This window comes from Gorilla gorilla, chromosome 13 (assembly GCF_029281585.2).
Source record: "Gorilla gorilla gorilla isolate KB3781 chromosome 13, NHGRI_mGorGor1-v2.1_pri, whole genome shotgun sequence".
Lineage (NCBI taxonomy): Eukaryota > Metazoa > Chordata > Mammalia > Primates > Hominidae > Gorilla > Gorilla gorilla.
The window spans coordinates 88,224,331-88,251,041 of record NC_073237.2 but is presented as its reverse complement, the minus strand read 5'-3'; the positions used below and the strand labels follow the sequence as shown (position 1 = coordinate 88,251,041).

General features: G+C 45.3%; 1 protein-coding gene across 14 annotated transcripts in view; it reads left to right on the top strand.

Annotated features, from left to right (window-relative positions):
• ROR2 (receptor tyrosine kinase like orphan receptor 2) overlaps positions 1-26,711 on the top strand; it is a 232,264-nt gene that overhangs the window by 147,898 nt on the left and 57,655 nt on the right. For 13 of the 14 annotated variants that reach the window (XR_010130279.1, XM_055349868.2, XM_055349871.2 and 10 more), the window contains one exon: positions 25,012-25,089. Coding sequence is in view for 6 of the 14 variants with exons in the window: in XM_055349868.2 (XP_055205843.2) it covers positions 25,012-25,089 (78 nt within the window). In the remaining 8 variants the exon portion in view is untranslated. Of the gene's footprint in view, positions 1-19,399; positions 19,900-25,011; positions 25,090-26,711 lie in introns of those variants that run through there. The other variant, XM_019034254.3, reaches the window with a different exon arrangement.

Sequence of the window (26,711 nt, the reverse complement as noted above, 5' to 3'; positions counted from 1 at the left end):
TTTGTCAAGCAAATGGCTTGGGCTCGGCTGTCAGTCCTAAGCCCAGTCACGCAAACCTGCGGGGATGCACTGGGGCATGGCCCCATCTGCCCAGACGCTGAGACCCTGCTGTGTGCGATGGTCCCCAAACATTTCAGTCCAGGTCCTTTACCCTGCCTTGCCAAGCTCATGCTTTGGCATGATCCCGCCCGTTCATGTTCAGCATATCCAGTCAAGGAACCCTTTTCAGAGGTCAAAGCTGCTGGAAAATCCTTTGACTCCTTAGCATCCTCCTGTGGGGTCTGTCTGTGTTGAGTGAACTTGTGGAATATAGCAGTTTCTAGTGTAGGGAGGTAGAATTCCTCCTCTCCCCTCCTGGGGATTCCGGCATGAGATAGATGGACAAGGAGAAAAGCATGTAGGCCAGGAGCTGTGGCTCACACCGGTAATCCCAGCACTTTGGGAGGCCAAGGGGGGTGATCACGAGGTCAAGAGATCAAGACCATCGTGGCCAACATGGTGAAATCCCGTCTCTACAAAAAATACAAAAATTAGCTGGGTGTGGTGGCGGGCGCCTGTAGTCCCAGCTGCTTGGTAGGCTGAGGCAGGAGAATTGCTTGAACCTGTGAGGTGGAGGTGGCAGTGAGCTGAGATTGCGCCACTGCACTCCAGCCTGGTGACAGAGTGAGACTCCATCTCAAAAATAAAATAAAATAAAAAAGCCTGCAAATTTTATTTAGTAAGCTTTTCATGGACATGAGAGCCTTCACATGAAGAATGAAGACTCAAAGCAACATTTGGAGCTGAACGCTTCTATCCCAGATTGAACAAAGAGCAGTAAACTATGGAAACATGACAAGACAGAGGGGTTTGGGCTAGGGTGGTTAATTATGGAGAAGTGTCCAATTAAACTCCTCCATGCTTTGAATTCTTTACATATGAAAATGATGGTGGGAGCAAAAATGTAAGTGGGGGTGGGAGGGGGTGAGATTCTGTTCCCCCTGTAGGTTTCATGCGTGCCCATAGGTAGCAGAGTTCCTGGGGGCCCTTCCTGGCTGCATTGGTCTCATATCCTCATTTCTGCAAAACTTTCCCCTCCAAGAGGAGAGTGTTCCAGGCCTTTTCTCCTCATCCACTTTTTACATGGTGTCAGACTTGGCATCTGTTTTGGTAAATATTTTAAATAGGGCCGAAGCCCATGAAGAGCTCCTTGCTGTCTGCGAGCCAGTGTGTGTTTGCACAAATAACGAGTCTCTTTGGAAGTGTGGCTGTGAACTTGACTGTGGCCTCGTAACTACACGTGAAGCCCGCTGGGAATGGCTCGGGAGGACAACAGCAGTGCATGGACGTGATGCCCACGTGCTGTGCCCTGGTCCCTTGCCCCTTCCTGTTTTCCATCTTGATCAGGAAGCTGATCTGCCTCGATGGCCTCGGTTTTGTGTTAACATTTTTAATACAGTAAGCTCAGTAACTCAAATTAGAGACCACAGAGAAGGGGGGGCCACAAAGAAATTGCTCCTTTCCTTGAGGCCACGTGTGTCCTCGAGGAGTTGACGTTTCTGGACATCTCAAGTCTCTCTCCAGTCAGCAACTGTCGTGTTCCCATCGTTGGCTAAGAGAGGTGCTGGCCAACAGTGCTTTGCAGTACACCACAGTGACAGAAATATCTGCACTGGTATTATTCTCTCTCTCTCTCTTTTTTTTTTGAGATGGAGTCTTGCTCTTGTCATCCAGGCTAGAGGGCAGTGGCGCGATCTCGGCTCATTGCAACCTCCGCCTCCCGGGTTCAAGTGATTCTCCTGCCTCAGTCTCCTGAGTAGCTGGGATTATAGGCGTGTGCCACCGCCCCTGGCTAATTTTTGTACTTTTAGTAGAGACAGGGTTTCACCATGTTGGCCAGGCTGGTCTCGAACTCCTGACCTCAGGTGATCCACCCACTTCAGCCTCCCAAAGTGCTGGGATTACAGGCATGAGCGACTGCACCGGGCCAGTGATGTTATTCTCTAAGAGGCTGATGAGTTATGAATGAACAAATGTCCAAAAGTCACAAAAAAGGAAAGTAAGGCCTGAACGGCTTGTGCTGCCCCATGTGTCTCCCTTCACTCCTCAGCTGTGGCCTTGCTGTTTGGTGGACCCCGGCCACGCACACCTGGGGCTAGAGCTGGGTGCCACTGTGTGGGGGTTCCTTGAGAAGGGAGCCATGGCCCCTGCTGAGGGGTACAGTGGGCCAGGAGCATTGCTGGCATCAGGGATTTTTCCCAAGTGAGTGGTCAGAGGTGGAAAAATTAGAAAAAGGGGGAGAGATGGAGAAAAACAACTGGCATTTATGGACTTGTGTGTCAGGAATGTGAGACACAGTTCAGTAAGCTGGAGAGAGCTTTCCTTGTCCCTACTTGGTATTTAAGGAGATGGAGGCAGAGAAGCTGTGTTTCCTGCCTTGGCTCAGGGCTGGTAGGTGGCAGAGGCAGGCTCTGCATGGCCCCCATCTGGCCAGAACCTCCTAAGGGCTCCGTTTCTGAGTGCACATGGGGAGAGGGTGCAGCACAGAGTTGATGGCTGGACTCTGTTATAGCTGCATTTTATTTCAACTCTAAGGCTGGCCGCCTCCGTGCTGAGAGCCCGCAGGGAGAATGTAAGGTGGGCTGGAGGGGAATGCGGGCCCCCTGTCTCGGCACTGTCCACACTTGGGACGGTCATACTCCGTGCTGGGCTGTCCTGTGTGTTGGGGGGAGTGAGCAGCGTCCCTGGATTCCACTCATGAGAGGCCAAGGGGCACCTCCCAAGTCTGATCATCAAAAATGTCTTTGGCTTTGGCAGTGTCCCCTGGGGCAGTGTCATTGAAAACCACTGGAGTAGAGGAAAGATACCTTCCAGAGGGCGGGGAGAGAACTGCAACAGAAAAGGAAACCACTCCATCACAACTTGGCTCCACCACACACAGGTGGATTCAGAACAAGAAAAGGAACAATGCCAAATCAGAGTGACAGGGCGCGAGGGGCATGTGTGAGACAGAGTGGGTGGGGAATGGATCTCTCTTCAGCTTGGTGTTTCTGTTTGGAAATTCTTAATCACAAGTCTCCAAGAGGTTGCTCTTTCTCTGTGAAGGCACTTGCAGGTGCACAGGGTCAGAGCGTCTCTGCTGGGTGGTGTATCTCTCCCGCCTGCTTCTCGCATCGCAAGGGTCACCCACCTCACAGATACAGAACTGAGTCACAATAGAAAGAACAGGATTTCCTCCACACTGTGTTCTGGCAAAACGAAAGTAGATGAAAGTAGAGCACAGAGCTGGAGGATGAGAGGGGGCATCTCACACTGGAAAATTCATGGACAAGATAGCAGGGCCCAGGGTGTCAGCCCCACCCACAGAGCCCAGGGTGTCAGCCCCGCCCACAGAGCCCAGGGTGTCAGCCCTGCCCACTAGCCCAGAGTGTCAGCCCCGCCCACTAGCCCAGGGTGTCAGCTCGCCCACAGAGCACAGGGTGTCATTCCCCACCCACAGAGCCCAGGGTGTCAGCTCCACTCACTAGCCCAGGGCGTCAGCCGCACCCACAGATCCCAGGGTGTCATTCCCCACCCACAGAGCCCAGGGTGTCAGCCCCGCCCACAGAATGCAGGGTGTCAGCCCCACCCACAGAGCCCAGGGTGTCATTCCCCACTAACAGACCCCATGGTGTCAACTCCACCCACTAGCCCAGGGTGTCAGCCTCGCCCACAGAGCCCAGTGTGTCATTCCCCACCCACAGAGCCCAGGGTGTCAGCCCCACCCACAGATCCCAGGGTGTCATTCCCCACCCACAGAGCCCAGGGTGTCAGCCCCGCCCACAGAATGCAGGGTGTCAGCCCCACCCACAGAGCCCAGGGTGTCAGCCCCTCCCACAGAATGCAGGGTGTCAGCCCCACCCACAGAGCCCAGGGTGTCAGCCCTATCCACAGATCCCAGGGTGTCAGCCCCGCCTACAGAGCCCAGGGTGTCAGCCCCACCTACTAGTCCCAGTGTATCAGCCCCATCTACTAGCCCAGACTGTCAGGCCCACCTACTGAATCCAGGATGTCAACCCCACCCACTGAGCCCAGGGCATCAGCGTCCCACCCAGGTACCCAGCCATAGCTTAGTCACACTGGAACCTCAAATAGACATTATCACAACTACTCCAGAAGATAGATCTGGGAAGACACAAAAATTGTAGAGTGAAGATGTGCCATGAGAATTTGGAAAGAAAAGGTAAAACGTGAAAGTGTTGTTTTTTTTTTTTCTCCTTGAGACAAGGTCTCACTCTGTTGCCCAGGCTGCAGTGCAGTATTGCTATCTCGGCTCACTACAGCCTTGACCTCCCAGACTCAAGCAGTCCTCCCACTTCAGCCTCCAGAGTAGCTGAGATTACTGGCGTGTGTCACCATGCCCAGCTAATTTTTGTAGAGATGAGGTTTTGCCATGTTGCCCAAGCTGGTCTCAAACTCCTGGGCTCAAGCATTCCACCTGCCTCAGCCTCTCAAAGTGCTGGGATTACAGGCATGATTCACTGTGCCTGGCCAAAAGTGTTCTTTAGAAGCATGCAGATCTTCCCTGGGGAACGTGTTCAGTCTCAAGTGAGCCCTGCACCGATGCCCAGGTCCTCTGACCCTTGAGGTTTTGCTCTGGTTTTCTTCAGGCGCCAACTCCTCCAGCCTGGGGATCTTTGCCTGGGAGTGCCACCAGCACTTGTTCTTTTCATGAGGTCTCATCTTCTTCCAAGTCACTTAACACTGTGAGGATGGCATCACCAGGAGCCTCTGAGTCAGGGGTCATGGGTGTGAGTGTGCACGTGTTTCCTAGGCTGTCCCACCTGTATGTACATTCATGCATATTTTTGCCATAACAGAGGTTCCTGTGTGCTATTTGGTTGTTCAGACAAAAGTGCTTTAAAATACCAAGCTGAGAGTCTCCCTTTAGCCTGGAGAAACAGGAGGCACATCACCCAGTGGTAATTACCCATGACATGATGCCATGATTGATTAGTTTAGGGCTTCTGGCTGTGAAAATAAAAAGGCCTCAAGGAAAAGCTCGGAAACAACCATGATTTATGAGTTTATGAGTCTCAATTAGGGAAAACAATGTATTGAAAAATGTTCTTTTTTATAGGGGCGTGGGAAGTAAGCAGTGTCTGGTGATATGATTGCTAACTTAATTCATTCAATAAATTCTTTTAAAAGGAGAAAGCTTAGAAGTGACTAATCCATTAGTTTAAAGAAAAAATTCGTAGTTGGCAATTACATGTATTTTTATGATAATCACAAACAGTAGTTTAAATTGCTTAAGTATATTCAACATCAGTGCCACAATACAGTCACCATAAAATACACATTTATGTCCTCATTCCAAAATTCTCGTTCTTCTTATTGTAGAAATCAGACATCAGCTAATGGCACCGAATATGTAAAGACGGTGGATGGAAGATATTCAGAAAACAGAATGTAAAGACTCTGTCTCATATTAGAAATTCATGGGGCGATTAGAGGCAGATAAATCTAAATGCAGCTACATATAGTTTCATGCAGTTGATATTCTGTTATATAACGCATTACTTTTTTTTTTTTCTATTGAGATGGAGTCTTGCTATGTTGCCCAGGCTGGAGTGCAGTGGCACAATCTTGGCTCACTGCAACCTCCACCTCCTGAGTTTAAGCAAGCCTCCTGCCTCAACCTCTGGAGTAGCTGGGATTACAGGCGCCTGCCACCACACCCAGCTAATCTTTGTATTTTTAGTAGAGACTGGGTTTCACTATGTTGCCCAGGCTGGTCTCGAAGTCTTAACCTCAAGTCATCTGCCTGCCTTGGCCTCCGAAAGTGCTGGGATTACAGGTACGAGCCACCGCGCCTGGCCTATAATACATTAATATTTTAAAATTTTTAGAGAACTAGAGAATCTCATTAAAATCAGAATTTCCAAGGTAAATTATTTATTTTACTTTTTTATTAGAAAAATTAAACTAGTTTTTTTTTTTTTTTAATTGAAAAATGCCTAAGGAGAATCGCTTGAACCTGGGAGGCAGAGGTTGCTGTGAGCCAAGATCACGCCACTGCACTCCAGCCTGGGCCTGGGTGACAGAGACGCTGCCTCAAGAAAAAAGAAAAAGACAAAAAGAAATGCCTAAATGTGCTAAAATACTTAAGACAGCAGCTTACTGGGTTTCCCTCCCTAAAGCCTCTATGTGGATTTGTTTCTTCTGGGATTTCTGGCGAGTGTAACAGGTCAAGCTGTGTGTGTCCAGGAATGGCAGGAAAGGGACACACTGTGGTTCTCACCTTGCTTTACTTAACTGGTGAGTCTGCTGACTTTCTGCATCTCATGCACAGATTTACTTCAAGCTGCAAGCCCAGTGAAGTGTGACAATTAATTCAGTGGTGATGGGGTGACAATAGAAACTTAGTGTTGTTTTGAGAGTTAAACAAAATAACTAAGGAGAAGTGGTTTAGCCAGTGCCCAGCACTCAAAACTTGTGAATATTGCTGTCCTTATTGTATTTTTATTATATCCACTGTTATCTATTTCATTTAACAATTGTGTGTCTGTACTGTAATTTGTTAATGAATTTGGGCTTGATTGGTATTTGGATAGTCTCCCATCTTTTGCTGTGACAACCAGAGCTGGAACAAGCATCCTTATAGTTGCACCTCCAGATAGCCTGGAAGATAAATTCCTGGCTGTGGAACTGTGCATAGGCACACGGCTGGTTTTGGTAGAAGTCCTTATGGTGCAGCAGAGATTTTGAGGCATCGTTCACACCATGGGCTAGGCTATAGGTATCCGACTCCCAGCCCTTCCATTGTCACGCATGAACTCTCTTTCCTATCCCAGTTTACCTCTGTTTAATTAGCACTGTAGTTTTGAATCTTTTCATATTTATTAGCTATTGCAATTTATTTTTATGTAAACTCTTTGTGTCTTTTTTTTTTTTTTTTTTTGAAACGGAGTCTCACACTGTCGCCCGGGCTGGAGTGCAATGGCATGATCATGGCTTACCGCAACCTCCCCCTCCCAGGTTCAGGCGATTCTCCTGCCTCAGCCTCCTGAGTAGCTGGGATTACAGGCACCTGCCACCATGCCCGGCTAATTTTTTGTATTTTTAGTAGAGACAGGGTTTCACTATGTTGGCCAGGCTGGCCTCGAACTCCTGACCTTGTGATCCGCCCGCCTTGGCCTCCCAAAGTGCTGGGATTACAGGCACCTGCCACCATGCCCGGCTAATTTTTTGTATTTTTAGTAGAGACAGAGTTTCACTATGCTGGCCAGGCTGGCCTCGGACTCCTGACCTCATGATCCACCCGCACTAGCCTCCCAAAGTGCTTTTGGTTTTCTATAGTCTTTTTTCTCATTAATGAACAGAGCTGTTCACTCATGGTTTTGTATTATATGCTTAAGTCTGTGATCATTTGGAATTTACTTTTTATGAAGAAGGAGATAGGACTTCAGCTTTATTTTTTTCTCAAATAACTGTCCTGTTCCACTGATCTTCCCGTTTAGTTGAAAAATTGCCTTATTAATAATCTTTGTTTTCATACATATTTGGATCATTTCTCTATTCTCAAATTCCATCCTATTGATCTGTCAATCCATGTGTTAGACTTCATGGAGTAATAGACATTACTCCAAGGAAGACGTGCTTGTCTGTTTGCATTTTCTTGGACTTTCGTGTCTATATTCATTAGAGATACTGATGTATAGTTTTGTTTCCTTCGATGTTTTTGTCTGGTTTGGTATTAGGGTAATACTGACCTCATAGAATAAGTTGGAAAGTATCCCCTCTTCTTCTAGGAAGAGACTATGAAGGATTGACCTTAACTCTTCTCTAAACATTTGATAGAATTCACCAGGGAAGCCTTTTAGTCCTTTGTGTTCCTTTCTGGGAAGGGTTTTTTGGTTTTGTTTCATTTTGTTTTGTTTTTGTTTTTAATAAATTCAACCTCTTGACTTAATACAGATCTATTTAGATTTTCTGTGTCTTCATGAGTCAGTTTAGTGGTTTTCATTTCTGTAGGAATTTGTTCATTTCCTCTAGGTTATCTAATTTGTTGGGACACAATTGTTCGTAATATTCCTTTGTAGTCCTTTTTATTTCTGAAGGTCAACGTAATCCCTGCCTTTCATTTTTAATGTTCTTAATATTAATAATTTGAGTCTTTTCTTGGTCAGTCTAGCTAAAGTTTGCCAGTATCTTTTCAAAGAACCAGGCCTTGGCTGGGCGCATGGCTCATGCCTGTAATCCCAGCACTTTGGGAGGCCAAGGTGGGCGGATCACAAGGTCAGGAGATCGAGACCATCTTGGCTAACACGGTGAAACCCAGTGTCTACTAAAAGTACAAAAAATTAGCTGGGTGTGGTGGCGGGCGCCTGTAGTCCCAGCTACTCAGGAGGCTGAGGCAGGAGAATGGTGTGAACCCGGGAGGCGGAGCTTGCAGTGAGCTGAGATTGCACTACTGCACTCCAACCTGGGCGACAGAGCGAGACTCCGTCTCAAAAAAAAAAAAAAAAAATAGAACCAACTTTTGGTCTCATTGATTTTTCTCTGTTGTTTTGCTGATTTCTATTTTATTTATCTCCCTTCAAATCTTTGTTATTTCCTTCCTTCTGCTAGCGTTAGGTTTAGTTTGTTCTTCCCTCTCTAATTCCTTAAGGTGTAAAGTTAGGCTGTTGATTTAAAATCTTCTAAAAAGTAGACTGAAAATTTAGAGCTGTAAATTTTTCTCTGCTTTAGCTGTGGCCCTTAAATTTTATGTTGTGTTTCATTTCTGTTCATCCCAAAGTATTTTCTAATTTTTGTGTGTGATTTCTTCTGTGCCTTGTTGGTTATTTAAGAATGTTTTGTTTAGTTTTCATATATTTGTGAATTTCCTAAATTTTCTTCTGCTGATTTCTAATTTCATTCCATTGTGGTTAAACATACTTTTTGATTTTTAATCTTTTTAAATGTATTAAAGGTTATGTATTAAATGTATTAAAGGTTATGTATTAAATGTATTAAAGGCCTAGTATCTTGGAGAATGTTTTATGTGCACTTGGGAAGAACATACATTCTGCACTTGGGGTCGAGTGTTCTGTTCGTGTTATATCTAGTTGGTTTATAATGTTGTTCAAGTCTTCTATTTTCTTACTGATGTATTGTCTAGTTCTTCTGTTATCGAAAGTGGAGTGTTGACATCTCCAGTTATTGTTGAATTATCTATGTCTCCTTTTATTTCTGTAAGTTTCTGCTTCACATATTGTGGGTCTCTGTTGTTAAGTTCATATACATTTATAATAGATTGATGGGTTGACCCTCTTAGCAGTATAAAATGTCCTTCTTTGTTTCTAGTAATGATTTTTGCCTTATACGATCATGCATCTCTTAGTGGTAGGAAACATTCTGAAAAAATATGTCACCAGGCTATTTTGTCATTGTGTGAGCATCATAGAGTGTATTTACACAAACCTAGAAGGTTTAGCCTACTATACCCCTAAGCTATATGGTAGAGCTTATTGCTTCAAGGCTATTAACCTGTACAGCATGTTACTTGACTGAATATTATAGGCAATTATAACACAGTGGTATTCGTGTATCTTGTGTATCTAAACATAGAAAAAGTACAGTAAAAATATAGTATAAAAGATTTCAATGCACCATCTGCATAGGGCACTTACCACAAATGGAGCTTGCAGGACTGGAAGTTGCTCTGGGTGAATCAGTGAGTGAGTTGTGAGTGAATGTGAAGGCTTAGGGCATTACTGTACACTGCTGTCGATTTTATAAACACTGGACACTTAGGCTAGACTGTTTATAAAAATATTTATTTCTTCAATAATAAATTAACCTTAGCTTAAGGTAACCTTTTTACTATATAAATTTTTTAAACTTTCTGTTGTAAAAACACTTAAAGCACTAACACATGCACAGCTGTATAAAGATATTTCTTCTTTATGTTTTTATTCTAGAAGCTTTCTTATTTTCAGTTTTTTAAAACTAAAAACGAAGGCACAAACACACACATTAGCCTAGGCCAACACAAGGTCCATACCATCCATATCACTGTCGTCCACCTCCACATCTTGTCCCACTGCAGGGTCTCAAGGACAGTAGCACACATGGAGCTGTCAACTCCTGTGATAACAATGCCTTCTCCTGGATACCTCCTGAGGGACCTGCCTGGGGCTGTTTAACAGTTAAAAGTAGGAGTACACTGTAAAATGATGATAGAAAGTATAGTATAGTAAGTACATAAACCAACAACATAGTCCTTTATTGTCATTATCAAGTATTATGTACTGGACATAATTTTATGTGCTGTACTTTTTTTTTTTTTTAATTGAGACGGAGTCTCGCTCTGTCACCAGGCTGGAGTGCAGTGGCGTGATCTTGGCTCACTGCAGTCTCCTTCTCCCAGGTTCAAGCGATTATTCTGCCTTGGCCTCCCGAGTAGCTGGGATTACAGGCTTTTGCCACCACACCCAGCTATATTTTTGTATTTTTTTTTTTTTTTTTTGGAGAGACAGGGGTTTCATCATGTTGGCCAGGATGGTCTTGATCTCCTGACCTTGTGATCTGCCCTCCTCGGCCTCCCAAAGTGCTGGGATTACAGACATGAGCCACTGTGCCCGGCCTGTGCTGTACTTTTATATGACTGGTAGAGCAGTGGGTTTGCTTAGACAGCATCACTATAAGCCTGTGAGTAATGCATCACACTACAATGTAACTAGGCGATAAGAATTTTCCAGCTCCATCGTAATCTTATGGGACCACTGTTTTATATGTGGTTCTTAGTTATGGAGCACATGACTGTAGTTTATTTTGTCTGATACTAGTGTAGCCACTCCAGATTTCTCATGGTGGTTGTTTTATGATACATCTTTTAAACCTATTTGTGTTTTTGAATTCGAAGTGTGTTGCTTGTAGGCAGCCTATGTTTGGGTAGTGTTTTTTTTAAATCCATTCTGCCAGTCTTGGTGTTTTGATTTGCCTTTTTTACCCACTTACATTTAACTTACTTACCAATATGGTACGCTTTACTTCTACCATTTTGCTACTTGTTTTCTGCATGTCATAATTGTGTCTTTTGTATTTCTCTATTTCTGCCCTTGTTTGCATTAGATAGTTCTTAATATACTTTTAAAATTCCCTTAGTATTTGTTTATATATATTTGATTGGGTTATTTTCTTAGTGGCTTCATCTTAAATTTTTTAAAATCTAGTTTGGATTAGTACTAACTTAATTTTGGTAGCATACAAAAATTTTCCTGCAAAATATCTTGCTTCCCTTCCCTCTCTTTTGAACTATTAGTGTCATAGACTTTATATCTGATGTGCTATTAGTCCATCAACACGGTCTTACAATTGGGGCTTAATGCAGTAGTCTTTTAAAACAAGTAAATGAATAAAAGAATTACAAAAAAACATGTTTATACTGTCTTTCATAGTACCTAGTTACCTTTACTAGTACTCTTTTATTTATCTCTTCATGTGAATAAAATTCCTATCCAGTGTTCTTTTATTTCATCTTGAAGGACTCTTGACTATTTCTTATAGGGTAGTCTGCTAATGATAGATTTTCTCATTTTTTAAATTTAATTTTTATGTAAAATTGATGCAATAATTCTGTATTTTTATGAGGCACAGTCTGATATTTCAGTGCATGTATGCATTGTATAATAATCAAATTGGGGTAAGTACCATGTCCATCACTTTAAACATTTATTATTTCATTGTGGTGACAACATTAAAAAACTTCTCTTCTAGCTATTGTGAAATATACATTACATTGTTACTCACCAGAACTCACTCTTTGTAACTGTAACTTTGAACCCATTGACCGACCTCCCCCAATCCTTTCTTCTCCTTCCTCTACCCACCCTTTAGTGGCCACTATTCTACTCTCTACTTCTATGATCAACCTTTTTAAATTGTCCTTCATTTCTGAAGAAGAGTTTGGCTGGATATTGATTTTTTTTTTTTTTGAGATGGAGTCTCGCTCTGTCACCCAGGCTGGAGTGCGGCACCATCTCAGCTCACTGCAACCTCTGCCTCCCAGGTTCAAGTGATTCTCCACCTCAGCCTCCTGAGTAGCTGTGATTACAGGTGCCCACCACCACGCCTGGCTAATTTTTGTATTTTTAGTAGAGATGGTGTTTCACCATGTTGGCCAGGCTGGTCTTGAACTCCTGATCTCAGGTGATCTGCCCACCTCGGCCTCCCGAAGTGCTGGGATTACAGGAGTGAGCCACCGTGCCCGGCCTGCATATTGAATTCTTGATTGAAAAATCTTTTTTTTTTTTTCCCCCAACACTATGATTGTGTTGTCCCCCTGGGTTCTGATGAGAAGCCAGCTTTTAACATTATTGAAGATCCCTTTTACGAGATAAACCGCTTCTCCTGCTGCTTTCAAGATTCTGTCTTTCAACAGTCTATGATGTGCCCGGTCGTGGATATCTTAGAGTTTATCCAACTTGGAGTTCTTTGAGTTTCTCAAATGTGTAAATTAATACTTTTATCAAACTTGGTGAGTTTTCAGTTATGTTTTCTTCAAGTATTTTTTCCTCCTCCTTTCTCTTCTCCTACTGGACTCCTATTATGTGTGTGTTGGTATTCTTGATAGTGCCCCACGGGTCTCTTAGGCTCTGTTCATTTTTAGCCTTCATTCTGTTTTCTTTGCAGACTAGATAATCTCTATTGACCTGCCTTCCAGTTCACAGTTCACTGATTCTTTCTTCTGCCTGCTCAAATCTGTTGTTGAGTCTGTCTAGTGAATTTCACTTATGGCACTTTCAACTCCAGAATTTCTGTTTGATGCTTTTAATCACCTTATTACTATTCTCTATTCAGGAAGATAAAGTTATTGTAATTTAAAATTCTTCACATATCCTTTTCTTTATTTTTTTTGAACATATTTATAACATCTTATTTAAAGTCTTTGTTGTATGGCTGGTTAGCTCAGTTGGTTAGCATGTGGTGCTGATAAAGTGTTTGTCTGTTAAGTCCCAAATCTTGACCTCTTAGGGACATTTTCTGTTGGCCACTTTTCCCCCCCATTCTGTGCATGTGACATACTTTCTTGTTTCCTGGCATGTCTTGTGATTCTCTGTTAAAAATTGGACAATTCAGGTAGCAAATCACCATACCCTTCAAAGTTTGTTGTTGATGCTGTGTTTTTTCTTTTTGTTTTTTATTTGATGGTTGATGGTGTTTGCCTCGTTACTGTTAGTTTAGCAGCTTTCCTTGACTAGTTCTCTGGTTTATGTATTTCCTGTAATGTGTGACCACTGAGTTATCTGCTAATTTTTAAATAAATAAATAAAAAGAAAGATTTTATTTATTTATTTATTTTGAGACAGAGTCTTGTTCTGTCTCCCAGGCTGAAGTGCAGTGGCCTGATCTCTGCTCACTGCAGCCTCCTGGGTTCAAGTGATTCTCCTGCCTCAGCCTCCTGAGTAGCTGGGATTACAGGCACCCACCACCACTCAGGGCTAATTTTTGTATTTTTGGTGGAGATGGGGTTTCAGCATATTATGCAGGCTGGTCTTGAACTCCTGACTTCAAGTGATCCACCCACCTCAGCCTCCCAAAGTGCTGGGATTACAGGCGTGAGCCACCACACCCAGCCTCTTTTTATTTTTAAACCCTGGATTCTGTGGGGTCACATCCGAGCCAGTAAAATTGTATATAATTAGCCAGTCACTGTTCAGATTTCCTTTCCATACATGCCTTGCCTGTGTTTCTGACACCTTTCATCAAGGATCTGTATGAGACGGAGACGACATGCTGTCCAGCTTCAGGGAGTTTGTAAAGACGGCTTCAGCTTTCATTTCCGGATTGCACAGGGTCTCATTGTCACCCAGAGAGGAGTGACTGTGGTGTCCTCTCCTGTCCCAGGTCTTTTCTGGGCATGCATACAACCTCTTCCCTTCCCCGGGAATGTGTCAGAGCTTTTGAAGTTCCGTAGGTCCTCTAATTCTTTAGGATTTCCTTTTAAATTCAGGGTCGGACTCATGTTAACTGCAGTTATGGTCAGCTCTAGGCAGCTGAGGTTGCCAGCAGTTTGCTGTTGTTTTCATAATGCCACAGGGGTATCTGCCATCTGCCACCTTCCCTACCCCTCCGCCCCCAGCTGAGTTCTGAGGCGAATCTAGAGATTTCCCAGAGTGCTGCAAGTCCAGACAAAACGTTGACTCTGTTATGGGGCCAGTACTTTTCACAGAGCTCCAAGAGTGGAGTCTCTCACTGTCTGCGAGGTTGGTGGCCTTGGCTACTTCACCATTGAGCTGGGGAGGGAGGGGCAGTGGGAGTAGCCCAGGTTAACTGGTCACAGACCCACCTTCTTATCAAGGTTCAGCAGGTTCCCTTGAATAGACAGTTTTCACTTCATATTTTTGTTGGTGTCAGCAGAGAGCAAGTTCATCCTAGATATCACTCTGCCACTCTGGAAGTGGATTCTCTAGTATATTGCCCATTTATTTATTTATTTATTTATTTATTTATTTATTTATTTAGAGACAGAGTCTTGCTCTATTGCCCAGACTGGAGTGCAGTGGCATGATCATGGCTCACTGCTGCCTCAACCTCCCAGGCTCAAGAGATCTTCTCACCTCAGTCTGTGGAGTGTCAGGGATCACAAATGCACACCACCATACCTGGCTTTTTTTTTTGTTTGTTTGTTTGTTAGAAACAGGGTTTCCGTATGTTACCCAGGCTAGTCTTGAACTCCTAGGCTCAAGTGATCCTCCCTAAGTGCTGGGGTTATAGGCATGAGCCACTGGTGCAAGCTATATTGCCTTTTGAGTCTGGCTTCTTTCACTTAGTGAAATGTATTGGAGACGCTTCTGTCGTGTGTATGTTGTATCAGTTGGCTCTTTCTATGGTTGAGTAGTGTATGGTAGAGTTTTAAAGTTATGGGAGTTTCTTTGGAGTTGTAAAGATATATATGCACATGTAAAAGGGGATGTTGTCAGAGAGATTGTGGAACCTTGGGCCTGCCATAGTTCCTGGAGAATTTCGGGGCATTTCAGGTTCAAAGCCAGTGGAGCAGGTCAGTGCTCTCCAGTGTTGTGGAGGAACAGGAGCCCATGCCCTGCAGCAGATCTCAAGGGCCACAGAGCCGTGTCGCAGGGGCTCTGAACTGTGACACTGTCATTGGCCTCTGGTGTAGCAGGCACCACCCCACATCTGGAGCAGATATGAGTCCTGGCCCCAGCCTTCAGACAGTGAGCCAAAACTCAGAGACTCCTTGTGCAAAATGAACATGATGGTGGTCACCAAAGTATTTGTTTACTCATCAGATATTTTTCGAGTGCCTAGTGCATCTTGGGCTCTATTCCAGGGGTGGGACAGATGACCATCACCTAGACTCTGGAGTTTCATTCTGATGCAACATTCTGATGCAAAGACAGATGGTGAACCAGATGCATGTGTGCACACACAGTGCTCTGGAGAGAAATACAGCAAGGAAGACAGCAGTCTGAGAGTAGGGCTAAGTAGGCTTCAGGTTGTCCAGGGGAGGCCTTGTGTAGGAACTCACACTGAAACAGGGGCCTGAAACAACGTGAGGGGTGAACCATATGCACAGGGACCCTGAAACAAGTGAGGCGTCGAACCACATGCACATATGGGGAAGCATTTTCCAGGCAGAGGAAAGAATAAATGCAAACTGCAGGGGAGCGGCTGGAATTGGAGCTGAGGGAGGGAGAGATGAGGATTAGAGGCCACCCCAGGAGCAAACTCTGTGTGTGTGTGTGTGTATATGTGTGTGTACCCATGTCCATGTGTGTAGGGCTAGTGAAGGGAGCTAGCTTTTCCTCTGAGCAAGTGGGAAGATGCTGGAAAGTACTGAGTACAGGAGCATTCATTCATTCATTCATTCATCCACCTAATGAGCAACTTGCATGCTGCTCTTCAGGTGCTGGGGGTGGCAGTGAGCACACAGAATCTCCTGGCCCCATGAAGGCGAGACAGAAAAATAAACAGCCAGTCGCCTCATGGAAGGCATTAAGGGAAAAGTTAAACAGAAAAGCAAGTAGGGAGTGGTTAGGTTAGGACTGTGTGTGTACATGTGGAGGGAAGTATTTGACATTTTGAGTAGGGCCAGGGAGGGCCTTGCTCAAGGATGTAGTGTTGTATGAGAAAGATTTTTTAAAAATTCGGTAAACTTTGTAAATGTAATTTACGTCTACAAAAGTACATAAATTGCCAGTGTATAGTTTGATGAATGTTAACGTGGTATATACACCCACCTAACAGCAGCCACACCAGCAACTCCCAGCAACCTGCTCCCACCCAGGCATTGAAGCCAACTGTGTTCTGACTGCCATCACCACGGATGACGTCTGCCTACCTTTGAACTTAGTGTGGGTGGAACTGCACAGCACGCATCTTTGTATCTGGCTTCCTGCACCCCACCTGATGCGTCTGAACTTCACCCATGTTTTGTAGGTGACAGGATTTGAAGCCCCTTTGAGAGGCTTCCTGTGGCTGCTGCATGGAGAGCAGGTGGGGGCCGGGGGGTGCTGCAGTCGCCCACAGCATGTTAGCAGGGCAGGTCCTGATACATTCTACAGATAGAGCAAACAGCATTTCGTGATGGATTGGGTGTGGGATTTGAGAGGAAAGGAGTCAAGGCGAACTCCAGCCTTGTGGCCTTAGCTGGGAGCAGGGTGGAGTCAGCACTGTTGCAGCTGGGCAGCCCCACAGGGCACAGGTGTGTGGAGGCCGGGCTGTGGTGTGGACAGGTCAAGCATGGTGTCTCCTGGACATGCAAGTGGAGGTGTGAGCAGGGGGTGGGATTTCTGAGTTGGCTTTCGGGGGAGCGGTCTGGCCTGGACAGGTGGTTTGGGAGTTGTGGGTGTTCTGGTGTTATTTAAAGCAAGCCCTCAAGGAGTCAGGATGCAAAGAGAGGGAAAGCTTTTCCATTCAGAGGACTGGGGAGGAGGACAGACTTGGAAGCGGGTGGAGGCAGGAAAAGATCCAGACGTGGGCAGTGGAGTGGGGAGGTTGTGAGCACGATGTGCGTGGAATGGGGGCTGTGTGAATGCTGAACAGGGTCGTTACCCACAGCAGTCAGGCTGCAGAAGGCCAGCGCCACCTCCATCCCTGGTGTGCCCTCCAGGCTCACCGAGCCGTGGAGTGGCATTGGTGTAAATATTATGAGAAAAAGAAATGTCAGCCAAGGAGGTAAGAGCTGAAAAGCTCATTTGGGCACAAGACTAGGCCTAGGGCGGGGCTGCAGCTGCAGCTGAAACCCTGGAGGGGTGAAGTGGGAGGACCGCTGGTCTCAGCAGATGGCTGTGAGGGTTGGAGGTGGCTTCCATATAAGTGAGAGTTGGCCTCAGAAGGGAGGGGTTTGGGGTGCTAGAGTCACTAACAAGTTGGCAGTTCCTGGGCATGCGAGCAGTCCCAGCACACCTGTACTTAGCCCAGAGAGCTTATCCATCCCTTCTCAGCGAGGCACTTACTGTGAGGCTGAGCCTTGCCGTTGCGTGTATCATTCTCAAGTCAGCACTAAGTTTTGAAGACAAATAATGCTTTCCCTTATGGGTTGAATTGTGTCCCCGAAAATAGAAACACAGGAGTCCTAGTCCTCTGTGTCTCAGAATGTGCCCTTATTTGGAGATTGGGTTTTTACACAGGTAACTAAGGTAAAAGGAGGTCATCAGGGCTCTCATCCTATGGGACTGGTGACCTGTAAGAAGAGAGATTTGGATGGAAAGACAGTGTGCATGGAGGGACAATGAGGAGATGGAAGGAGAAGCCACGGTCTGCCAGCAAGGAGTGACCTAAAGCAGATCCTCTCTCCCGGCCGCAGAAGGAACCTGCCCTACTGACACCTTGATCCTGGCCTTCCAGCCTCCTGAACTGAGACAAGGCGTTTCCATTGTTTAGGCTGCCCCATCTGTGCGGCTTTGTTGTGGCTGCCTTAGGAAACCAACACAGAAGCTGCCTTAAAAAGAATCACTGCTACTTCCTGTGATCATAGCAGACATTTACCCCTGTTTGATTCCAAGACTCTGAAGCAAATTCTGGCTGCCAGAGAATCTTCTGCTTTTGAACCCCCTCTGGGTTAGCCTCTGGCTACATGGCCTGGGACCTGGATTCCTGGTTGATGGAGGTGGAGCCTGCTCCAGACCTGGCCTTAACTTAAAGCAAGCTTGTCTAACCCGCGGCACATGCAGCCCAGGATGGCTTTGAATGCAGCCCAACACAACTTCGTACACTTTCTTAAAACATTATGAGGGGTTTTTTTGTTTTTGTTTTTGTTTTTTTTTTGTTTTTGCTATCAGCTATCATTAGTGTTAGTATATTTTATGTGTGGCCCAAGACAATTATTCTTCTTCCAGTGTGGCCCAGGGAAGCCAAAAGATTGGACACCCCTGAAAAGCCTTAAGCAAATGGAAGACATCTGCTTTCGCTGCCAAAGGATAATGCAGTTTCTTTTCTAATCAGGGTGTTTTTTTTTTTCTTTTTTACATCCCTCCCTTTAATTAAAAACTTTCCAGAGATTCAAGGTGACAGAGTAACCTTTTGTATGCATGGGAGTAACTAATATTCAAGAGCTACTTCCTTGAAACTAGATGAAAAGATACAAGAAACCTGGAGCCTTTACTTAGCATTTCTGTTTGCTCCTTTTCTGCTGGTTTTGGTGCAGAAACAAGCAGCCACTTAAGAGAAAGCAAGCCTCAGCTCCCTGTCACAGGGAGGGGACCTCACCTTCTCACTGTATCTGGTGGGGGTGGAGGTGCGGCATTTGGCCTCCCAGCCCGGCCGGGCTCACCGCTGCCAGGGCTGTGGATGCTGGGAAGAGAGAAGGTCTGTGAAAGGCCTCAATTCAGCCGCCTGAGCGGCCTCTCTCCCCCTTCAGCTAAATATTCCTTTGGCCCCTGATAGTGGGCTTTTGTTGGGGGCTCTGGGGGCTGTCAGAGACAGAAAGTAGAAAGAGCTTTATGAAGGCAAGGTTGAAGGGAGTTGGGCTGGTACATTGACTCACTTGGAGGTTTAATATGTTTGCTGTAGAAGTGGAATCGAAGCAAAGTTCAAATTGGTGAAACGGTTACTCCGTTTTCAAGTTGATGAGTTTTAACTCCCTATTTCCAAAGTAGAGTTAAGCCAGCCGTTGAAGGAATATAAGACCAGAGGCTAGTATTTACTCAACTCAGTTAGAAATAATGAAAATAAAAAATTACAGACTGTTAAGACCACTACCAATTAGGTACTGGCAGCCCACCTGGAATGCTGTTTGGTTTTCTAGCTGCAATTAAAACACAGGGTGCAGTGTCTTAGTGAGAGCATTCCCCGAAACAGTCTCAAGGCTCTTTGCTATTGACATACCTCTCCTGACCCAGGTCCCAGACTAATAATAGCCTTACCCTTTCGGGACTTTATACGCTGCTCCTTCCCAATTTTTAACTTTTCTTCCTTAACTGTTGCCTTTCTAGCATCATGGGTGTTTTTGATCTGACGTGTTGCCGAGCTGAGTAGTTGTTGTGGAACACATGAGTGACATTTGCACGTGCAAGTGGGACAGTGGGTGCACAGAGCTTGCTCGCTGCGTAGCTCATTGTGAAATCTGTCCTTGCCATTCATTCAGGGGGTGTCTGGTTTGCAGCACCGTCACCTTCTCAGGCTGTGCTTTTTCCCTGCCGTGACTTCTGTTCTTTCACACATCCTGCAAATTATACCTTCACATGAGGACAACCAAATCCAAGAATGCCAAGCTCTGGTGAATAAAATACCCTTACTAATTAAAAAGAGGCTGCTTTGAAGTTGTCTGAACATTCTGAAGACTGCATCTAATTGCATCACAGTAAGCATACCGATTCAGATCAACAGGTGAAGAGATGAATGGATGAACAGTCTGAATAACAAAGCATGTTTAAAAGAAACGCAAATCAAAACCAGAATAGCACCATGGACTCAAATCCAAGGGCGTAGGTGAGACTTCATTAATAAATGCTTGCTAAATGGTGTGACTGCTGTTAATGAGAGAATGATTGTGATACTAGAGGTAGAGCCTGGGAATCAGAACAGACGTGCTTGCTACTTTGCAGGTATAAATTTATCTTCTTTTTGAGATGGAGTCTTGCTCTGTCACCCAGGCTGGAGTGCAATGGCGCCATCTTGTCTCACTGCAACCTCCACCTCCCAGATTCAAGCGATTCTCCTGCCTCAGCCTCCCAAGCAGCTGGGATTACAGGCACCTGCCACCATGCCTGGCTAATTTTTGTATTTTTAGTAGAGATGGGGTTTCACCACGTTGGCCAGGCTGGTCTCAAACTCCTGACCTCAGGTGATCCACCCGGGGCCTCGACCTCCCAAAGTGCTGGGATTACAGGCATGAGCCACTGCGCCAGCCCAATTTATCTTATCTTATTGATGCCATAAATCAAGATGTCACATCAGAGGTCCGTGTTGAAAGAAGGTTTTCAGAAGAGTTTTGTTTGATGGTTATATAATTTATTTATTTATTTATTTATTTATTTATTTATTTATTTATTTATTTTAAGACGGAGTCTTGCTCTGTCGCCTAGGCTGGAGTAGTGTGGCGTGATCTCGGCTCACTGCAAGCTCCGCCTCCCAGCTTCACGCCGTTCTCCTGCCTCAGCCTCCCGAGTAGCTGGGATTACAGGCGCCCGCCACCATGCCCGGCTAATTTTTTGTATTTTTAGTAGAGACGGGGTTTCACTGTGTTAGCCAGGATGGTCTCGTGATCCACCCGCCTTGGCCTCCCAAAGTGATGGGATTACAGGCGTGAGCCACTGTGCCTGGCCTGGTTATATAATTTCTAATTCTTCAGAATCTGCACCTCCAGCTATTGCAGGCCTGATGTGACTCTCTTAACAGCAACCAGGCATCATCCCTATCAACAGTGAACCCTTTCACTTTGGCCATTCTGTAGACACCAATTGGTTCAGCCTGGAATATACAAGACATTCATAAAGTGCTTCCAAGAATATGCTACAAATTCCTGCTTAAGAGCTGATGTCTCCATGCCAATGACAATTCCTGTAGGACTCAGCTGAAAAATCCAACATTTTCCAAAATGTTTTAATTTCTAAATATTTGCCAGCATGCTGTATAAATCATTGAATAACATATTAAATCCAGTGAATCTGTGTCAGATTCTCTTCATAGGGTTAGGGTGCATACTTGGCTTTGAGGCCATTTACCAGGGATTGCGTCATTAAGAATGTAAAGTATTGGCCAGGCACGGTGGCACGGTGGCTCATGCCTGTAATCCTAGCACTTTGGGAGGCTGAAGTGGGTGGATCATTTGAGGTCAGGAGTTTGAGACCAGCTTGGCCAACATGGTGAAACACCGCCTCTACTAAAAATACGAAAATTAGCCGGGCATGGTGGTGGGCACCTGCAGTCCCAGCTACTTGGGAGACGGAGGCAGGAGAATCGCTTGGACCAGGGAGGCAGAGGTTGCAGCGAGCTGAGATCCCACCACTGCACTCCAGCCTGGGCAACAAGAGCGAAACTCTGTCTTGAAAAAAAGAAAAATGTATAAGTGTTTGGAGGTAGAATGTTTTGTGCAGTTCTACTTGTGAGCCTTGGTTTTAAGGGATTGAACAAGGTGATGGAAATGTGTAATTGTTCTTCAGTAAACTTTTTACTTTAGTTTTAGATTTATAGAAAAGTTGTGATGACAGTACATAGAGCCCCCACACACCCCACACCCAGTTTCCCCTATTGTTAACACCTTACCTTGGCATGGTACATTTGCCCAATAATACGGGTGCATTATTCTTGACTAATGTTCACACTATTCATTTTCCCTTAGTTTTTACCTAATATCCCTTTTCTGTCCCAGGGTCCTGACCAGGATACCACGTTATATTTAGTCTTTGCTTCTAGAGTGTCGTGTGTGTTTTTGACATGGATAAAACTAGATATTGAATGTGTCATTTCATTATACCAGCCACACTTAAATTTTTGTTTCATATTAAATGTTTTCCTCTCTTTAAAAAGTATCAAAAAACTAAAAGAAGCTTATAAATCACTACTCCCCTACTCATCTACCCAAGGGTTGAGTTTCCTTCTGGCTTCACCTCGCCACTCTGTGATGTTTTTACAGTGAAAATGACCCAGGTCCAGCGGAGAAAAGTCAGGGCACTGTGCCTGTCATACGGATGACATTCTTGATGGTCATGTAGGGCACACTTAAGAGCATTTTACCCAAACAAAGGACGTGTGGGTTTGGCTAGAGTAGTGTCCTCATATTCAGGAGAAAAATATATTGAAGCCCTGAAGAGTCAGGACAGATGAATCTCCTCTCAGAATCTCTTTTCTGATGGTCCAGAAGGCCACGTGGCCTCTCTCTTGCTCCTCCAGCTAAATTCAGGCAACTAACGAGGATAGGGACCTTGCCTGGTGAGCTCATCATCTAGCTGGGGTGCAAGGGTGCCTGCACCAGGTGAAAACCGAAAAGGCCTTTATGTAAAGAACGACTCAGGACAGGCACCGAGGAGATGTTGCAGGGCGCACGACCGTGATCAGTCACCAGCCATATCGGGTTGGCAGTCACCACCAAGGCAGGTTGTGGTGTTGTGAGGTTGTCACAAAGGCATTCGGTCAGGAACGATGATAGCCCATTAGGTGCAGAAGCACGTGCTCAATATGTGTACCCATTGCAACATCCGTTGTGGTGGCCCCTAAACTGGCCAAGTTGAAAGCGTTCCCTGATCCTCCGAGTCACCAGCCATTCCTCCCTGCTTGTGTGCAGCAGGAGTGAGGGCATGTGCAGGTCTCCCCACCAGGCCAGCCTGGCTGCTCCTAAATTGCTCCACCTTGGGAGCAGCAATCCTAGTAGCTCTGGCATTTTGGGGTAGTTCCTCCCTTTCATACTTCAGTCATCTCTGCGGCCTCATGTATGTTTTCCACATCCCCTTCTCCTTGTGGAGTCAGACCCCCCGAGTCTGGGAAGTGGTCTGAGTGAGCCAAATTAATGGCCTTGTTTATTAATCCCGTGGTACACAGCATGCTTTCTTTTTTTTTTCTTTTTGCTACTACAGGGCATGCATTTTGAAAAGTATAATTATAAAATTGATGCTTGTTTAGAATACTGCATATTATATGATTTCATTTATAGAAAATGTCCAGAATAGGTAAATCCATAGAGACAGCAGATTCGTGGTTACCAGGGGCTGAAGCAGACAGGATAGAGTTGGTGGGGGGATGACTGCTAATGGGAATGAGGTTTTTTGGGGAGATGATGAAATGTTCTGGAATTTCATAGTGGTGATCATTGCACAACCTTGAGAATGTACTGAAAACCACTCAATTGCACACTTTAAAATGGTGAATTTTATAGTGTGTGAATTATGTCACACACCATTAAAAAATTGATACTTGTTCACAGTAGAACCATTTAAATTGAAATAAAAGAAATTTAAATTACCTATAATTCCAGATAACTAATAATAACATTTTGATGATGATGATGATGATGGGGTGTGTGTGTGTGTGTGTGTGGCAGTTTTGTTGTTATTATTTCCATGTTTTGTTTATTTTGGAGGAAAGGTGGTATTCTTAGCTCTTTTTATGGGTTAGGAGAAACCCTATTGGGTTCTGCTGAAAACACTGAGCCCTGTTTTCACTTGTACCCATCCTACAAGTTCACATACTTCCTGTCACATTTTGCTTATCGACTTTAGAAGGCTGCAGTGTCTGGAGTGAGCCCAAACTATGTAGTATAGGAAGATAACACTTTAAAATTTCAAAATGTAAGTGGTGTCTTAGTTTCTCAGATTAGCAATAACAACCTAGTTTTGTTGAAACTTAAAGTGTCAGTTCTAAAGATCTCGTGATTGGACATGCTGAGTTTATTAACCACATTTGACTGGCAGAGGAAGTGAAATTTCCACGTGTGAAAATGCCTCCATTTCTGAATTAGAAGCTGACTTGGGAAGAGCTAGGACTCTTTTCCACAGGGAAATTGGGCTAGTGAAGCTTATTTTTCTTTGGGGTATGTATTTATTTGAGTGTTTCACACCATTTGTCAATTTCTAAGCAGTTAATAATTTTTATGTCTCTTTTCGATGTGTGTATATAGTGCAAGTATGTTTGATTTCATGTGGTCTCTCTACATTTAAACAGTGCTGAGTGATGGTGTGTGTAATGTGCTGATTTAAAATTTCAAATCCAAACTGAAGTCTTTAATACTTCAGCAGAAGTCCATGGACTGCCTTGCATAGCTGATGCCAGCCTCTGTTCTGTAGCCGGAGGTGCTTCTGTCTAGGTTTCCATGATGGGACCACTCGTCCTCCCCCAGGGGTGCAGCACCAGCTGTCCCCATGTGGTTTACCTATTGTTGAGGAAGAGTAAAATACATGCAACTGTTAACCCGAGGAAGAATGGTAGGATTGCCCCGGGAGAGGTGTATGGTTTGCAGGGAGACTTAGAGAATAGAAACTTTTCTTCTAAATGGCTGGTCATGGACATTTTATGAAAGATGGCTCAGGGCTTGGCTTTTGGGGACGGGTAAATTTGGACTAGAAATGATAGGAAGGATGGAAGTGAAAAGCCACAGCGCCCATCTATGTCCTTTACATTGTGGGGTGGGTACTTGGCTGCTGCCAGTGGGTCTGGGGATGGGGAGGGGAATGAGTTGCTTAGGAAATTCTCCAACTCTGAATTTATTACCCAATTACCAGGACCTCCATCTGGAGGGCAGTCTGCGGCATCTGGCTACAGAAGTGTTTGATTTTGCAGCCAGTGCTTTGGTTTCTTTCTCTCCCTCTCCTTCCCGCTCTCTGTCCCTCTCTGAATGAAGCCCAGGCTCCACTGACTTATTTCCATACCTGTGTTGCAAAGCTCCTGCATTTGCTATTCTTGTGATAAGCTTCAAAATCACTTTTACTGTTACATCATATCTTTATATCACTATAAAATCCCTCTAGAGGTTACCATAATGTCTTATCCCTCTGTTTCTACAAATACTGGGTAGTTTTGCTAGAATGCCGTTGTCTTTGCATAAGAAGCAAATTAAAGGCTCCTGAAAGGAAAACTTGTTTAATACCTATCCTGGTTTCTTTTTCCCAGGTGAAGTGGAGGTTCTGGATCCGAACGACCCTTTAGGACCCCTTGATGGGCAGGACGGCCCGATTCCAACTCTGAAAGGTGAGCTGGGACATGCAGGTGCTCTCCATGTTCTCCGAATGCCCTGTGCTGAGGCTCATCTTGCACTGTCATTGCCTGAAGGAAGGCGCTGGGGGTCCTCTGGCCCCTTGGTGCCCCCTGGTGGTGGGTATGGTGGAATGCCACCTTGATTCCTGTGTTTCTTGACTTGGAGGGCATTGAGGGCCTGTTGGGGCCACAGGTGGGAGGTGACACGCAGGGAGGCGTGGGTGGACAGATGGCGGCCTGGCAGATGGGGAAAGGGCCTGAGCGGAGCCTTAGGAGCTGGATTACTGTTGCATGTGACTCCAGAGGTGTGTGTACGTCTCAGTGGGCAGATGGATGGCCCTCCTCCTCCCAGCCACCTGGAATTCTGTCTTGTGGCTTCAGTTCTTCCCCTGGGCCTGTGGTCAGAGCCATGCTCACTTGGCACACCTCGCTGGAATGCACCATAGATTTGTAGGGTCAATAGAACAAGTTTCCCCCGGATGCAGACCTGTGGCTTGAGGAACTGACGTGTTTGCTAATGCATATAGTGTCACCCCATAGCCACAGATAGCCTGTCTCAGTCAGCTCAGGCTGCCTTAGCAAGCACCACAGACCAGGCAGCTGAAACAACACACACACTTCCTAGTTTTGGAGGCTGGAGGTCCAAGATCAAGGTGCCAGCACAGTTGGGTTCTGGAGAGGACCCTCCTCCTGGCTTGCAGGCAGCTGCCGCCTTGCTGTGTCCTCATACGGTTGAGAGACAGAGGTATGTTTGATTCTCTTCTCATAAGGACACTATTCCCGTCATGGAGGCCCCGCTGAAACCTACCCAATAGTCCTATAGGCCGTTCTTTGGGATAAACAGAGAAATTGACCCTTCTGATCTTAAAGTTTGAAACTTACATTTGTTTTATCTTGACTTCCTTCTTCAGGAAAAGGATGCCTAGACCCCTCAAAAAAGTATCGAATCATGCTTCTCCAGGCCCTCCTTCATCATGTCTGCTTCCTTACCCCTCCCTAGTTCCTGTTTTCTCACACATAGTTACATTCCTTCTCTGATGTATAAACCCCAAATTTTAGTCCATTGGGGAGATGGATTTGAGACTGAGTTCTCATCTCCTTGGCTGCAGCACCTGATTAAAGCCGATTAAAATCCTTTTCCTTGGCACTGCTTGTTGTTTCAGTGATTGGCTTTCTGTTTGGGGAGCAGGAGGACGTAGACCAAATCCCGGTGTTTTCATAACACCCCCATCATGACCTCATCTAACCCTAATTACCTTCCAAAGGCCTCACCTGCGAATATCATCACATTGAGGGATAGAGCTTCAACTTATGGGTTTGGGGGGCACCACCACTCAGTCCATAACAATCAACTGCCAGAACAGCCACTTTATTTCTGTCCAATCTACGGAGTGGCTCTGCACAGCTTCCTCATGGAGGTCAGTTGTTTAAAACCAAGAGCAGGTGGAGCTCTGCCCAGCATGCAGGGTGGCAGTGAGGCTGGTGCCTGGTGCTTGGAGGCTTAAGAGGATTCCATCCTCTGTAGGATGTTAAATGTAGTAAACGCATGCTCTGAAAGCTTGTTTAGTAGACTGGCCTTGGGGACCACATTTCCTTAGGAAGAAAAATAGTTTTTG